The 14,955-nt window shown below is 36.0% G+C and overlaps 1 protein-coding gene across 2 annotated transcripts in view; it reads left to right on the top strand.

Annotated features, from left to right (window-relative positions):
- SIK2 (salt inducible kinase 2) overlaps positions 1-14,955 on the top strand; it is a 123,482-nt gene that overhangs the window by 1,179 nt on the left and 107,348 nt on the right. For both annotated transcript variants that reach the window (XM_023757893.1, XM_006093505.3), the window contains exons 2-3: positions 9,954-10,070; positions 12,705-12,768. In XM_023757893.1, coding sequence (XP_023613661.1) covers positions 9,954-10,070; positions 12,705-12,768 — 181 coding nt within the window. The remainder of the gene's footprint in view (positions 1-9,953; positions 10,071-12,704; positions 12,769-14,955) is intronic.

Below are 14,955 nucleotides of genomic sequence, written 5' to 3'. Positions count from 1 at the left end.
CCCCCCTTCTTCCACGCCTCAGCTGCTCTCCTCGGGTCTTCTATTTAGATGTGCAATAATACTTTAGAAAAAACCGGTAGAAACAGAACCATTCTTTAGAAGAAAAAAAAAAAACACTGGTGTTTTCGACGTATTCCACTCTGCCTCATGGTAGTGGTTTTGTTATTTCATCATTTTTCAGTTTGGTTTTTTTTTCTCCCAATTTTCACCCCTTTCCGTTTTTCCCCATATTAGTGTGGGTGTACTAGGGTTTGAATGTGGAATAACAGGACCTTTTTATTTTTCAGAAGGGCAGTGTAAGGTGGAGGGCAGTTGACAGCTTGAGTAATTTTCGTAGCTGTTTTTCTTAGAAGTTTTGCTTAACTTTGTTTTTTTCTTTGTTTTTGTGAAGGGATCCATTGCCAAAAAGAAGGGGTGTATGTCATTGCGTCATCTTCACTGTTCACCCTCCCTTACTGATCTTGAAGTTACCCAAATATGACTTATTTTTTAGCATCAGTACCAAGGTTACAGGTTGTCCTCTCACAGATTTCTCAATGTTAGCAATTCAGATTAAGTTTGTAATGATAAATACTGTGACTAATAGTGAGGTTACTTCATCTGATCCAGCATTTTTTTAAATGAAGAAATTGGTTCCATTCTTCTAAAGAACTATGGTCTAATGATATGTCATTTCCCCTTTAAATTACATTAAAAGAAGGCATTTTAAAGTGTATTTTTTATATGAGTCCTTGCTTCATAACTGTCTAAAAGTCAAACAAATCGCATGTTACAAAAGCTACAGAACTTTGAACTATATATTGTTATGTGGTTAAACTCCAAACCCGTCAGTTCATATCATTTTTTTTTCTCATCAGGTCTTATCAGTATTAGTAGCAAGATTTAATTGTGAGCTGTTATTTATTAGATGAAATTTGGGTAATAAGAGTATCTGTTTAAGTTCTGCTTAAGTGGGGCTTATAGTGACTGACACATTCTGTTGAGCTTGACAGTTCAAAAGATGTCAGTTTTAACCTGATACATCTTGCAGAGCTAGGGGGCACTGTGAAGTAGTGCCACGATTTGGCTATCAGATGGAGTGAGATCAATTTGTAATTGAAGGCACAGGTCAGATTGTGAAAGAGCACCCAGATCCTGAATTGTGTGTGTAGTATATGTGTGTGTAAAATGATTTATGTTAAGAGCTAAATTTCTAGTCCACAGAGCCCATCTCCTTTGTGCCTTTCTAAAGAAGGTGTCCTTAACATACAAAAAGAAGTAGTGTGCGTTTAACATAGGGTGAGTGTGTTTGTGGTGATTTGGTGTGATTGGAGATATTCAAGTTGAGAGGGGTGAGTGAAATAGCAGGGTAATTAAGGAAAGGTACCTGTAGATCTCAAGTTTTGTAAAGTTGCTGTGAAGTTTTATGGTAATTTGCATTTAGAATTGTTTAGATACAGTTGTAAGAACAATTGTTCTTAGAGTATACTATTCGTTGTTAATGAGAGTTTTTAAAAAGAAGTATTTATCGTCATTAATTCACTGTATATTTATGTCTTTAATAAATACAATAGCTACTTCAAATATAAATAAAATGGCTAGTGGAAACTTTAAAGTTTTATTGAACGTTATTTTAGCTTCTCATTGCTGAGCACAGTACAGTAATTACAGTGAAAATAATGTATAAAGAACAGTATCAGCAAAATATACTTATACTTATTGCTTATAAAAGGTCCTTCAATAGAGTATACTTTAACATCAGTATGTTTGTGTGTTTTAAAACTTAGAGGTCTTTTTTCTAAAATTGGAACCCAAGACAAATTTTAGGGCTTAGTTTAAACATCAATGTCATGAACAATTGGACCCTTTTATTTTGAATGGGCTCTTCTCTGCCTCTTGTTCTGTATCATTAAAAAATAATGTTTTCTACAGAGCTTGGGAGATCCAAGACTGTTGGCATTTTAGGGGGGGAAATCAGTAGACAAAAGAGATCTTCATTTTGGTCTAATCAGTTAAATAGCTTAACATTAAGAAATATAATTACATCATCATCTGAAGCAGTATTCTCATGTTGGACCTCTGTGTAAATTTGCAAACAAAAGGGAAGGCTTCCTAATATAATGCAGTACTTCATAAAAGCTTTGTAGTATTCGTTTGTGATTTATGAATTAGAGTGGCTAATTTTATAAAATTAGCATAGTGGGAAAAGAATAATAGCATTTAGACTGTTAAACTATTTTAGGCAGTAGTGCTATGTGTCCTTGAGTAGTGTTTTATTTTATTAATACTATACTAGCAAAGAACTTTTATCTTTTATCTGATTATATGGCTAGGTTTTTTGTCTGTTAAGTAAAATTCCAGAAAAATCACTTGTACCCTTAAACTTTTTCTTGTTTTCTGACTATTAAAGAAATGTAGTCTTGATGTAGAAAATATAAAGAATAGATCATAAAAAAGTACATGTATAATTTCTTCACCAGTGGGAATAAGTCATTCTCAACATTATGGTGTGTTTCCCTCTAGTCATCTTTTTTAATGCATTTTTCCATAGATGAGATCACATGGTAGGTACACATATATACATTGTATCCCTTTTTCCACTTACAGGCCTAGCATTTTGCTTATTATATGTAACTTGATAAAACATTTTTTAAAAATGTTTTTATTGATTTTTTTAGAGAGAAAAGGAGAGGAAGGGAGAGAGAGAGAGAGAGAGAGAGAGAGAGAGAGAGAGAGAGAGAAACATCAATCAGTTGCCTCCCACACACCTTGACTAGGGATGAACCCACAACCAGGATATGTGACCTAACGGGGAATGGAACCGGCAACCTTTCAGTGCCCAACCAACTGAGCCACACTGGCCAGGACTTGATAAAACATTTTAATATCTTCAGTGTTCTACCTTACAGATGAATCCTATTTTACTTAATAATTTCCTTATTATTGAACATTAGATAGCATCCAGTGTTGACTTATAGTAAATAACTTGCACTGAGTGATTTTTGTGTATATAATTCTTTGTCTGAATTTTTTTATTTTTTCAGGAAGGAGAAATTGGAGGTAAATTCCTAGAAGGGAAATTACCAAGTGAGAGGGTTATTTTTATATTAAAGAGTAATATATTTTTATCAAATGTATCATGTTTAGCTAAAGAACACATAAATATGTGGTCCTTGGAATCTTAAATATATTTCACAGAGATTCTGAAAATGCCTTATTAAATGGCACCTACCCTTTAAGAGAACCTGGAATACAAAACTTATAGTAAGGATATTCAGAACACAGCTTTTGTTCACTGAAAAGCTTTCTGTGTGCATTTGGGGCTTTTATATTTAGGCATAACTCTTTAACTATTACGTTAAAATATATTTTTTAAGTTTTCCAAATAAAGTATCAAAGTTGCATTTTTGGAGCAAGGGTAAGAAACCAGAGAAGGGTATATCATACCCTGATTGCAATATTTCTTGAAGAAGAGAACTTATTTTTTTAATACAATTGAATTTTATACTTTGCTTTAAAATTTTAAGACTCCTCTAAGTATTCTTGGTATTAATCTTGTGCTATGAAGTAGTCCAGATTTCAAGCAGCACCTGTACTATGGGCAACAGAAGGACTTGCTACCAAATAATTTAATCATCCATATTTGTATCTAGGTCTATTTATGATCTTTGTGATGAAATAATTATTTTATTTATCATGGAAGATATATGCTTTATTAGAAATTGTCTCTAGTTTCTTGGCACCCAGGCTAGTAATATTTGGCAAATTATTCTGTTCAAAATACTCTGTTCTTTTGGGGCAGTTGAGGGAGGCAAATATGCAAAATAAGAGTTGTGTAAATTTTTATATTCTGTAGAAACTTTAAACTTTAACAGAGTTTAATGTGTTCTTACTTTAATTCCACTGGGAAATTATATCTCAGTATCAGGCAATTAAGAAAACATTTATTTGGAAATAACTGAAACTGGCCTCAGTTCTTGGATTCACATGATGACATTTGATTTATGACCCACTGCTGATGACAGATTCATTTCCTTGGAGCCAAATGGATTCCAGAAATTCATTAAGATACCTTTCTTTCCTCTTTGGTGTACCTAGTACTTCCACCTTCTGGCTGCATATTTTTTATAAGTTATGTAAAAGTTCCTTTATACAGAACATTTGTGGAGAATGCGATTTCACCCTTCAAAGAGAAACAGCCCATGTATCCAGTTTCAGATTATTAGAAGAATGAAAGAATTACATTTGGGAATGTAATTTAAAAATCATCATTTTAAAAATACTTTAAACAGGTTAAGAAATGAATCTTGGATGGAGTAAGCTAAAAAGTGATGCTAAAATTTGTTTTAAGTTCTTTAAAATAATCATAGTATTTATGTGTTTTTCCTCCAACTACAAAAATAATTCTAGACATTGCTTATTCAATGTAGACATTGTTGAAAAGCTCAAAGAAGAAAATAAATATCCTTAATTCCACCATCCAGACCAAGAAATAATTAAGTTCATATCCTCTTAGTTATTCACATATGTTCTACATATAGGTAATAAAATTGATGTCATCTATATATGTAATCTGTGTTTTTTAATTAATGTGTTAGTGAAACTTCCCAAAGTTTTAAAAAGAACTTCAGTTAAATACTATCCTTGCACATGACTGACTGTATTTTATTTATCAACTTCCTGTTCTTATTTCGCTCTCTCACTGTTTCTCTTTCAAAAATAATGTTTCAGAGAGCATTCCTGTATATACATTTTCATATACCTATCTGATTATTTCCTTAGGGTAATACCATAGTTATGGAAATTCTTGGGTCAGGAAATATGTTTTTACATCTGTATCTTATGGCATGGGATGCCAAATTATCCTAAAATAAAAAAGGAGTACCTATTAATTTTTACCAGGAAGAATGCATATTTACCAGGAATAAGATTTTTAAATCTTTTCCGATTTGATGGAAGAAAATAATATATCTTATTCTCATTTGCATTTCTTTGATTACACAGTTTCATGTGATGACTATATTTCTTTTGTGAATTGCTTGTTTGTTCTTCGACCCATTTTTTAATTGAGTTGTCTTTTTGTAAATTTGCTTAAATAATTTTAAGATTATTTTTAATAATTTATAGTCTTAAAAATTCTCAGTTCAATTTTTAGGCATATAAAAGTATACTAACATTTACCTTTACTCCAATTGGTTTCGCTTACCCATCATTATAATAATCAAATTAAATCTTAATGAGGGCTTATTTTATTATATAAATTCTTGTATTTTAAAAGTCAAATTTTAAATTGGAAAAAAAGTCTAATTTATTTACCCTTAAAGGGTAATTAAAGAACTCCATGTCAATTTTATTACTGACTTTTACTGCTTTCAGAAACCCTTTCATTATAGACTACTTACATTCACTTTTTAGTCAAATTTTATTTTTTAACTTTAAAAATCTAATTGTATGGTAAGGATAAATCTACTTGCTACTTTAGAGAGACAGTGTAGAATTAGTGTGTTAGTAGTAAATAACACTGAAGCAGATATTACCTGAGACAGCAAACATATGTTAATGCCTTCTGATTTGTTACTAGAAGAATAGCTCTTATTTTGTAACTTCCTTATAAAGTTCCTCAAAGCCACTCGTGTGTGTGGTTTCTTTAAATGTATGAGATTAATATTTCTTATGAGAAGTGAAATAATTTTTTCTAAATTTATCATACAGGGTAACATGAGTATTAAATTATATGTTGAAACATGAAAATATTCCTTTTATTCATCAGTTTAACATTATTTGATTTCTGCTCTTACATTTAATCTGCAAATTTTTATTTTACGTAATTGTTATATTTGTGTGTATTTTTTAACTTAAGATTATTGGAAACATCTCTATATATAGTCTTAACTAATATTTAAATCTTAAAATATACCCATTTTATAAAGAATTTAGAAATTAAGAAAATGACTAATATTTCACAGATAGAGAAGTTAGCATATTTAATAAATATAACTCCATTTTCTTTTTCTTATTAGAAAAGTATTCATTTTAATCAAAGAGAAATTATACAGAAAAGTATAATGGAAAAATAAAATAATCCATGATTTTTTAGTCTAAGCATTTCTCCATATTATTAAAAGGAACCATTTTAATAGTTAATATTAATAAGTCATAATATAAACTTACCATAGTTCATGTAATTATTTCCCAGTTACTGTTTCTATTTTTTAATGTTATAAATTATCATTTCAGATTATTTCTTTCAAATAATTTCTTAGAAGTAGAATCCTTAGGCTAAATGGGATGGATGATTTTTAAGGTTCTTGACATTGTCAAATTACCTTATAGAAAAGTTATAACCTATTTTATATTCCTAGCAGCCACATATAAAAGTGGCCATCTCTTTGAACCTTAGCTCTCAAGAGTGTTTACATTTTAATCTTTGTAAATATAATAAGTGAAAATGGTATCTTTTGAGATATAAGTGACATATTAGGTATTTTGTTAGGTTTTTTGTTTTTGTTTTGTTGCCCTGACTGGGAATCAAACTGGAAACCTTCTGGTACATGGTATGACGGTCAATCAACTGAGCTACATAAGCCAGGGCAGTATTTTGTTGTTTTTAATTCTCGTTTTCCTATTTCTGAGGTTACACTATTCAGTGTTGCTACTTTACATGGGATTTAGTAATCATCCTAGTAATCATTTTAGCTTATCCAATATGCCCTCTAAAGTTGTATAGGAAACTTTCTTTTTGAACACTTGCAGAAGGAATATTAATTTTTCTAATCTCCAATAAATTCACTGAAGGTTATTTTTAAAACAATGCATACATATCTAATTAGTCAGAAACAGCAGTTTGGGTCTCCACAGCAGACCCATCCCAGACTGCTCAGCGAGGCAAAAGCCAGCGGGAGCCCAAGCGCCTGCAGCTGACACCTGCAGGACTAGCTCGGTGAGGGAAGTACAGCTCAGAACAGGGAAAATCAAGGCGTGAGACTCAAAGCAGACCCAGCCTCTGGGCTAAGGAGTCCCTGACCACTGGACAGCTGGCACGACAACCTTGGGGTTGAACTTCACTGGTAGCAAGTCGGAGGGGAGATCCCTCCCACAAACGGGATATCAACAATCAAGTCCCAATTACAACAGGAGAGCCCAAACAATGCACACAAAGGGCACTCCTAGAGCATCCAGCTCAGCTGAACAAAGAGACTGCACTACTGGGTCCCTCAAGATACTTTCTACACTAGGCCAGCCCACAAAGAATGGGAGGCATAACAGTCCTATCTAATACATACTAGTAGAAGCAAATATAAAGAGACAGCTAAAATGGGGAGACAAAATATGCCCATGTTACCGTCCTAAGGGATATGGAAAATATTCAAGTATAGAGTTAGTTATCTTTTTATCTGTCAACTTTTACCCAAAGTAAATGATAATAACTGTGCCTATAGTCTCATTTCTAGCAAAGTTTAGCACTTTCTACTTTTTAGAATATTTTGATTACAGAAGCAAAATACTAACAAACATCAAAATAACTATCGTAAAACTGCCTAGCAAAGAAGCTCTACCCTACCCCCTTTCTTCTTAGGCAAAAATTTAGTTTTATGAATATATTTAGTAATCTGATTTCTCTTGGGAACTTGAGTTCTTCTGTGGATTACAATTAATTCAAATCAGAAAACAAGCTGTGACAGCAAATTAGAAATAGACAAAGGTAAGAAATAAACCTTACAGCCCTGACCGGTTTAGCTCAGTGGATAGAGCGTCGGCCTGCGGACTCAGGGTCCCGGGTTTGATTCTGGTCAAGGGCGTGTGCCTTGGTTGCGGGTGCGTCCCCAGTGGGGAGTGTGTGGGAGGCAACTGATCGATGTTTCTCTCTCATCGATGTTTCTGACTCTCTGTCCCTCTCCCTTCCTCTCTGTAAGAAATCAATAAAATATATTTTTTAAAAAAAAGAAAAGAAATAACCTTACAGTAGAGATATAAGCAAAGGACAGAGTAGCTATAAGGAAAGAAGAAAAAAATAATTGACAAGCTGAGTCCTATTTGATTATCGTGCATACAGTATCAATATTTTAAATATTACCCTGAAACAACATAAAACTGAATTATGTTCAGAATACATACATAGAATGAAAAGTACATTTTAGAGTTTCTTCAGAACTTACAATTAAATTTGGGTGGTGTCTAATTATCTGAAAATTTTATTTAAGTCAGAATGGTTTATTTCCTGACCAAAGATATACTAATTTTTAAAAATTGGGTTTTTTTGGTTGCATGAAAAAAAGGTACATGATTGTTGATTTCTGATTACCTAGTTCAGGGGTCCTCAAACTACGGCCCGCGGGCCACATGCAAATACAAATATTGTATTTGTTCCCGTTTTGTTTTTTTACTTCAAAATAAGATATGTGCAGTGTGCATAGGAATTTGTTCATAGTGTTTTTTTAAACTATAGTCCGGCCCTCCAACAGTCTGAGGGACAGTGAACTGGCCCCCTGTTTAAAAAGTTTGAGGACCCCTGACCTAGTTATTCATCTTCAAATGCAGCTCCTTCAAATTATTAACCTTGGGAGGGTTTGGGTTCCTATCTAGTTATAACAGGGAGAGGCCACATTTTTAAAAATCAGATTCCTTTATGAAAGTCAAAATTTAGTATAATTAATAACATTTGAGTTTTTGCACTTTGATTTTTAAAACAAAATTTAAATCAGCCCTGGCTGGTTTGGCTTGGTGGATGGAGCGTTGACCTGCAGACCGGGGTGTCCCAGGTTCGATGCTGGTCATGGGCACGTGCCCGGGGTTGCAGGCTCGGTCTCCAGTGGGAGGTGTGTAGGAAGCGGCCAATCGGTGATTCTCATCATTGATGTTTCTGTCTCTCCCTCTCCCTTCTTCTCTGAAATCAATAAAGATATATCTTAAAAAATTTAATCCAATGGGTAGCTTCATGGAGATGAATTTTTATAATTTATATTAGCTTTTGAACCTATCACTTGGCTTTTTTAGAAAAACTAGTGGCCCGGTGCATGGATTCCTGCACATTAAAAGGAAATTAATTAGAAGAAATATTTTAATATTGCTATTCACCCTTTCTCTATAATAGAAGTGTCAGAGATGAAAGAAAATTAGTAAAATGTATATGAAAATAATATTTAAATTGATAATAAATAAACAACAACATGATATAAAAACAACAAAGACATGATATAAAAACAACAAAAACATGTTATAAAAACAACCGATAAAAACAATGACTGATAAGTTGATTATTCAGATATCTCCCTGTATACCACATTAAGAGTAAAAACACTTTCAGAGTGCTTGACTAATTTCCCTTGTGATGAAGTATTTACAACATTAACGTCACACGCTCTTCAAACTCGAGAGAAAGCAACACACGCATGCTAAGGCGCCAGCAAGAGCTTTATATGTATCACACATGTGCGAGTCAATGTTTATTTTTAAATTGCCAGTGTGCGTCATATATACTGGCTGGTTGGTTGGACAGATGTACAGTTGGTCACTTAGCCTTTTGTGTGTGTGTGTGTGTGTGTGTGTGTGTGTGTATTTCATTTTAGCACAATAGAAACTCTTCTACTTGGCTGATCATTTATTTATAGGTACCTTGTGGTGGGATAATAACTAGTTGAAACTGCTGATATTTTATTTAATTTATAAATGGAGTACAAAGGCATTACATTTGTATTGAAAGGGAAATATGTTTTATTAAAGTAACTTTGTAGGGTTATTCTTCATAGCACACTGAAGACACTACCAAACAAAATAAATATACCAGTGTTTTACACATAGTAGATGTTTAAGAACTATTTGTTGAATGAATAAATAAATGAGCATTGAATTTAATCTAGCTATTATTGTAATAGGAACCTACAGGCGAAGTCTCAGATGTCATTTATTAAAAAGATTCTAACTGGAAAATGTTAACCATTCTATACTAATTGTATTTATTTGTGTATGGGATGCAGGTGGCGATAAAAATTATAGATAAATCTCAGCTGGATGCAGTGAACCTTGAGAAAATCTACCGAGAAGTACAAATAATGAAAATGTTAGACCATCCTCACATAATCAAACTTTATCAGGTATGACTTAGCCTTACAACTCTCCATGCTTCTCACATTCAGTTCTCTATTTTGCATCATCATTTTTCTCTTTTATGATAGTTTTTTCAACGTATTAAAAAAGGATGATGTCATGTTCTTACTAAACTGAGTACAACCACCTTTCTATATTCAAATAAAAAATTGGGAAAGTAAAAACTCGTAGCTTAATTTTAACGTGTCTCTCAGACTGTAAGTTATTTATTTAAAAAGCTTGCCTGGCCGGTGTGGCTCAGTGGTTGAGCATCGGCCTATGAACTAGGAGGTCATGGTTTGAGTCCCGGTCAGGTAACTTGTCCGGGTTTCGGGCTCAATCCCCAGTAGGGGTGTGCAGGAGGCAGCTGATCAATGATTCTCTCTCATCATTGATGTTTCTATCTCTCCTTTTCCCTTCCTCTCTGAAATCAATAAAAATATATTTTAAAAAAATTTTTAATTAAAAGCTCATAGTTGTGCATTTGTGATACCATCTTAAACCTGCTGGATTTGGTGGTGGTACTATTAATGAGGACATGGGAATTCTGCTTACTTAAAAAATATATTGCTATTGTTTTATGAAATATAAAGGCCAAAAATGATTTATTACTTAGTGACATATTTGTAATACCTAGAGCCAAATCTTATGTTTTATTTGGGTTGTTATATTAGATAAAGTAACAGCCATTTTTAAAAAAACAACTTTATTAAGATATAATTTTTGTAGGAAACTGTACCCATTTTAAGTGTAAACCATGTTTTCTAAAAGGAAGACTTTCTCATATTTTTAAAGAGTATTTCATCTTTAAGAATGGTAATGTAATACCAAACACTTATAATAATTTCATTCATTAAGATGTGGAATATTTATATTGGAAAATTAGTTTCAAACTAAAATGTTACAGTATGCTAGACTATATGTACCTATTGTATTTAGACAGTGGCACGAGTATGTAATTTGTATCTCTTTATATATTCAAAATGCAGATACATATTTTATGTATACATATATACATGCAAATATACATATACATATACATACTTAGCTAAACAACTTTTTATTGATAGAAATTTGCAGTTAAAGAGGTGTGGGACCATTAGCATTATCATTACCTAAAAATGAGAGACTGTGGTGTGCCACTCAAAACAATTCCTGAAGTTCTAAAACCATAGAGTCCCTCTTAGGTCAAATGTATAGTATACCAACTTTTTATTGATAGAAATTTGCAGTTAAAGAGGTGTGGGACCATTAGCATTATCATTACCTAAAAATGAGAGACTGGTGTGCCACTCAAAACAATTCCTGAAGTTCTAAAACCATAGAGGCCCTCTTAGGTCAAATGTATAGTATACCAGAGTATTTCTCCCTTTACGCTTTTTTAAATTTTTTTAGTTTATAAATATATTTTTTATTGGTTTCAGAGAAGGGAGAGATAGAGATAGAAACATCAATGATGAGAGAGAATCATTGATCGGCTGCCTCCTGCACGCCCCCCACTGGGGATCCAGCCTGCAGCCCAAGCATGTGCTCTGACTGGGAATTGAACCGTGACCTCCTGGTTCATAGGTTGATGCTCAACCTCTGAGCCACGCCAGCCAGGCCCCTTTACACTTTAAAAAAAAAATTTCTGAAGAGGATACTTATAAAAAAATAATCACATTCTTAGAAGTCTCTGATGAACCATAAGCCAAACTGAGGTTAAAACATGAAGCTTCACATGATAACTCTATGTTTATTTGAACTAAATGATCAGGTAAATTGATTTGCTGTTTGGCTTGTTTAGACCCAAATTGTAGGTGGCTCTTAGTTTTCTGGTCTGATAGGGGGTAGTCCTACACCTACATGTTAAAGCAAATTTGCTTCAGCTGTTTAGTAGATAGCAGTTCAATTTTATGCTATTAGTATGTGCCAGTATATAAAATGGTAGAGTGTTACAGAGAGGCAATCTAAAACTCAATCAGTTTTGAATTTGTAAATTCATTTCTTTTCGGTTCAGTATAGTTTGAAAAATCAAGTTTATGACAATGACAGGCTTCTTCTCTGAACCTAGAAAAACTAATTTAAATAAAAGTGTATATAGCGGTGGAGTTATGAAGAAACTTTTGAACAATGTTTTAAAATAATAATACTTGTTACAGTATTAAAGTATAGTAGGAGGAATATCACATTGTGCCAGATAAACTGAGCTGTATTTTATTCTCCTTTCCTTGATCATAGTCTCCCGTATCACACAGGGCTAGAAAAGTCAGTGAGGAGGTGGTAAAAAATTGAACTTCAAAACTCCAGTTACCTATATTAGCATTTTTTAAACTTGCATGTGCATAATAACCACCTGGGGATTTTGTTAAAAGATAAATTCTGTGTCAGTAGATCTGGGTGGGGCCTGAGAGCCTACATTTATTTCTAAGATACCTTAGCAGTGCTGCCTCTGCTGGTCCATGGATGACACTTGGAAGAGCAAGGATCTAGATTTTTCACCAGAGTGTTAGCATAAGGATATTGTGTCTTATACTTTACCAGCTTCTGAATTGTTCATAACTTTGACACTTTTATTAGTAGTTTTAAAATAAGTAACTCTATAAAATGTGGCAAATTTCAATTCTTTCCTGTCAGACTAATATGGAATTATTTATCAATAGGTAATGGAGACCAAAAACATGTTGTACCTTGTGACAGAATATGCAAAAAATGGAGAAATTTTTGGTAAGCACTTTTCCTTAATTTTCAGAATTTGAAAATGTCGCCCTGGCCAGGTGGCTCAGATGGTTGGAACATCATCCTGAACACCAAAATAAAGATTGGGGGTTCGATTCCCAGTCTGGGCACATACCTAGGTTGTGGGTTCAATCCCCTGTCAGGGGGCAACCAATCAATGTTTCTCTATTACATCAATGTTTCTTTAGCTCTCTCTCCCTTCCTTCCTCCCTCCCTCCCTCTCTGTCTATAATCAATAAAAACATATCCTCAGGTGAGGATTAAAACTTAAAAATGTCACTAATCTTCATAAATGGAGTATTTTCTATTCTTCTGCCTGTTCAAGAGTTGGTAACATGCATTAGAAATTTTTAAGCATTCAAATATAATAAAATATTCAGTAAGCTAAAAATATGGAATATGATTTATTCTCTTCTATTTATGATATTAAAGATACTGCTTAATTTTCTCACCTGTGTTAGAGATTAGAAAATTGAAGATAGGGAGACACTTTCAGTCATATTGCAAGGGAGATTTCCTTCCCTTTTATCTTCGTTTTTACCCTCCTTTTTAACAAATATTTATTGAACTCTTACCATGTCCCAGGCATTGTACTAGGTAAAAAGGACACAGTGGTGGCCTAAATAACAATCCCTGCCATTGTGGATCTTAAAACAGTTTATTAAGCCTTTAACTGAAGCTGTAAGACCTTGGGCAAGTCACTGATTTTCTGGAATATCTTTTATCTATATACTTGAGGCCCGGTGCACGAATTCATGCATGGGTGCGGTCCCTCAGGGTGGCCTGCGGGGATGGGGCCACAGCTCATGCCCCCAGCCTCCCAGCCTCGCAGCCCCGCAGCCCCGCAGCCCTGCCTGGCACCCCGCCATGGCCTGGCGCCACGCCCTCACCTGCTCTACCATCCCGCCTGCGCGGCAGTTGATCGGGGCCAGGCCCCCTGCTTGGCTCCCTCAGTGCCTGGGAGCTGGGCGGCGGCACCCGCCCACCAGCACCACGTTGCCGACGCCTGCCATGTTTTGTGCCCCCCCTGGGGGTCAACTCCTGGTCTCCCTGTCGTACGACTGACCCAGGGGACAATTTGGCATAATTAAGGCTTCATATTAGGCTTTTATTATATACCAGAGGCCCGGTGCACAAAATTCATGCACTGGGTGGTGTCAGCCCTGGCCTTGCCACCCCCTCTCGCAGTCCGGGAGCCCTCAGGGGATTGTCCGGCTGACAGCTTTGTCCCGCTCCCCCCAGGGGAGGGGAGCGGGCCAAAGCCATCAGTTGGACATCCTTAGCATTGCCGCAGAGGCAGAAGAAGCTCCCACTACTGCCACTGCGCTTGCCAGCCGTGAGCCCAGCTCTGGCTGAACAGTGCTCCCTCTGTGGGAGCACACTGACCACCAGGAGGCAGCTCCTGCATTGAGTGTCTGCCCCCTGGTGGTCAATGCATGTCATAGTGACGGCTCATTCCGCTGTTGCACCGAAACTGGCTCTCCAACATCCCCCAAGGAGTTCTGGATTGCAAGGGGGTGCAGGCCAGGCTGAGAGACCCCACAGTTGCACGATCAGGGCCAGGGAGGGATGCAGGAGATTGGCCAGCTTGGGAGGGACCATGGGAGGGCTGCATGGTGTGTCTGGCCCGTCTTGCTCAGTCCCGATCGACCGGACCCCAGCAGCAACCTAACCTACTGTTCCAAGAGTCTGCCCCCTGGTGGTCAGTGCATGTCATAGTAAGCAGTTGAATGGCCTTAGCATATCATTAGCATATTACGCTTTGATTGGTTGAATGGCTAACCAGACAACTGGACACTTAGCATATTAGGCTTTTATTATATAGGATTGTACTAGAGGCCTGGTGCTTGAAAATTCCCTCAGCCCAGCCTGCCCCCTCTCACAGTCCGGGAGCCCTCAGGGACGGGAGGCCACCCAGCAATCAGGCGAAGGCAACACCCCATCACACCTCTGCTGCTGCCACTGCCGGCAGCGCAAGCCTTGGCCAGCCCTGGTTACCTGAGCCTCGGGTGGCCCGGCAGCCACCATCCAAGGCTTGCCTGCACCTTGGGCTGGCCCTGGGCAGCTGGGCAGCTGCTATTTGAGGCTTGCCTGCGCCTCAGGCGTCGGCTGGGCAGCTGCCATCTGAGGCTTGCCTGTGCCTTGGGTTGGCCCTGGGTGGCCAGGAGGCTGAGG

Source organism: Myotis lucifugus, unplaced genomic scaffold (assembly GCF_000147115.1).
Source record: "Myotis lucifugus unplaced genomic scaffold, Myoluc2.0 scaffold_117, whole genome shotgun sequence".
Classification (NCBI taxonomy): Eukaryota; Metazoa; Chordata; class Mammalia; order Chiroptera; family Vespertilionidae; genus Myotis; species Myotis lucifugus.
This window is presented reverse-complemented; position numbering and strand designations above follow the sequence as displayed.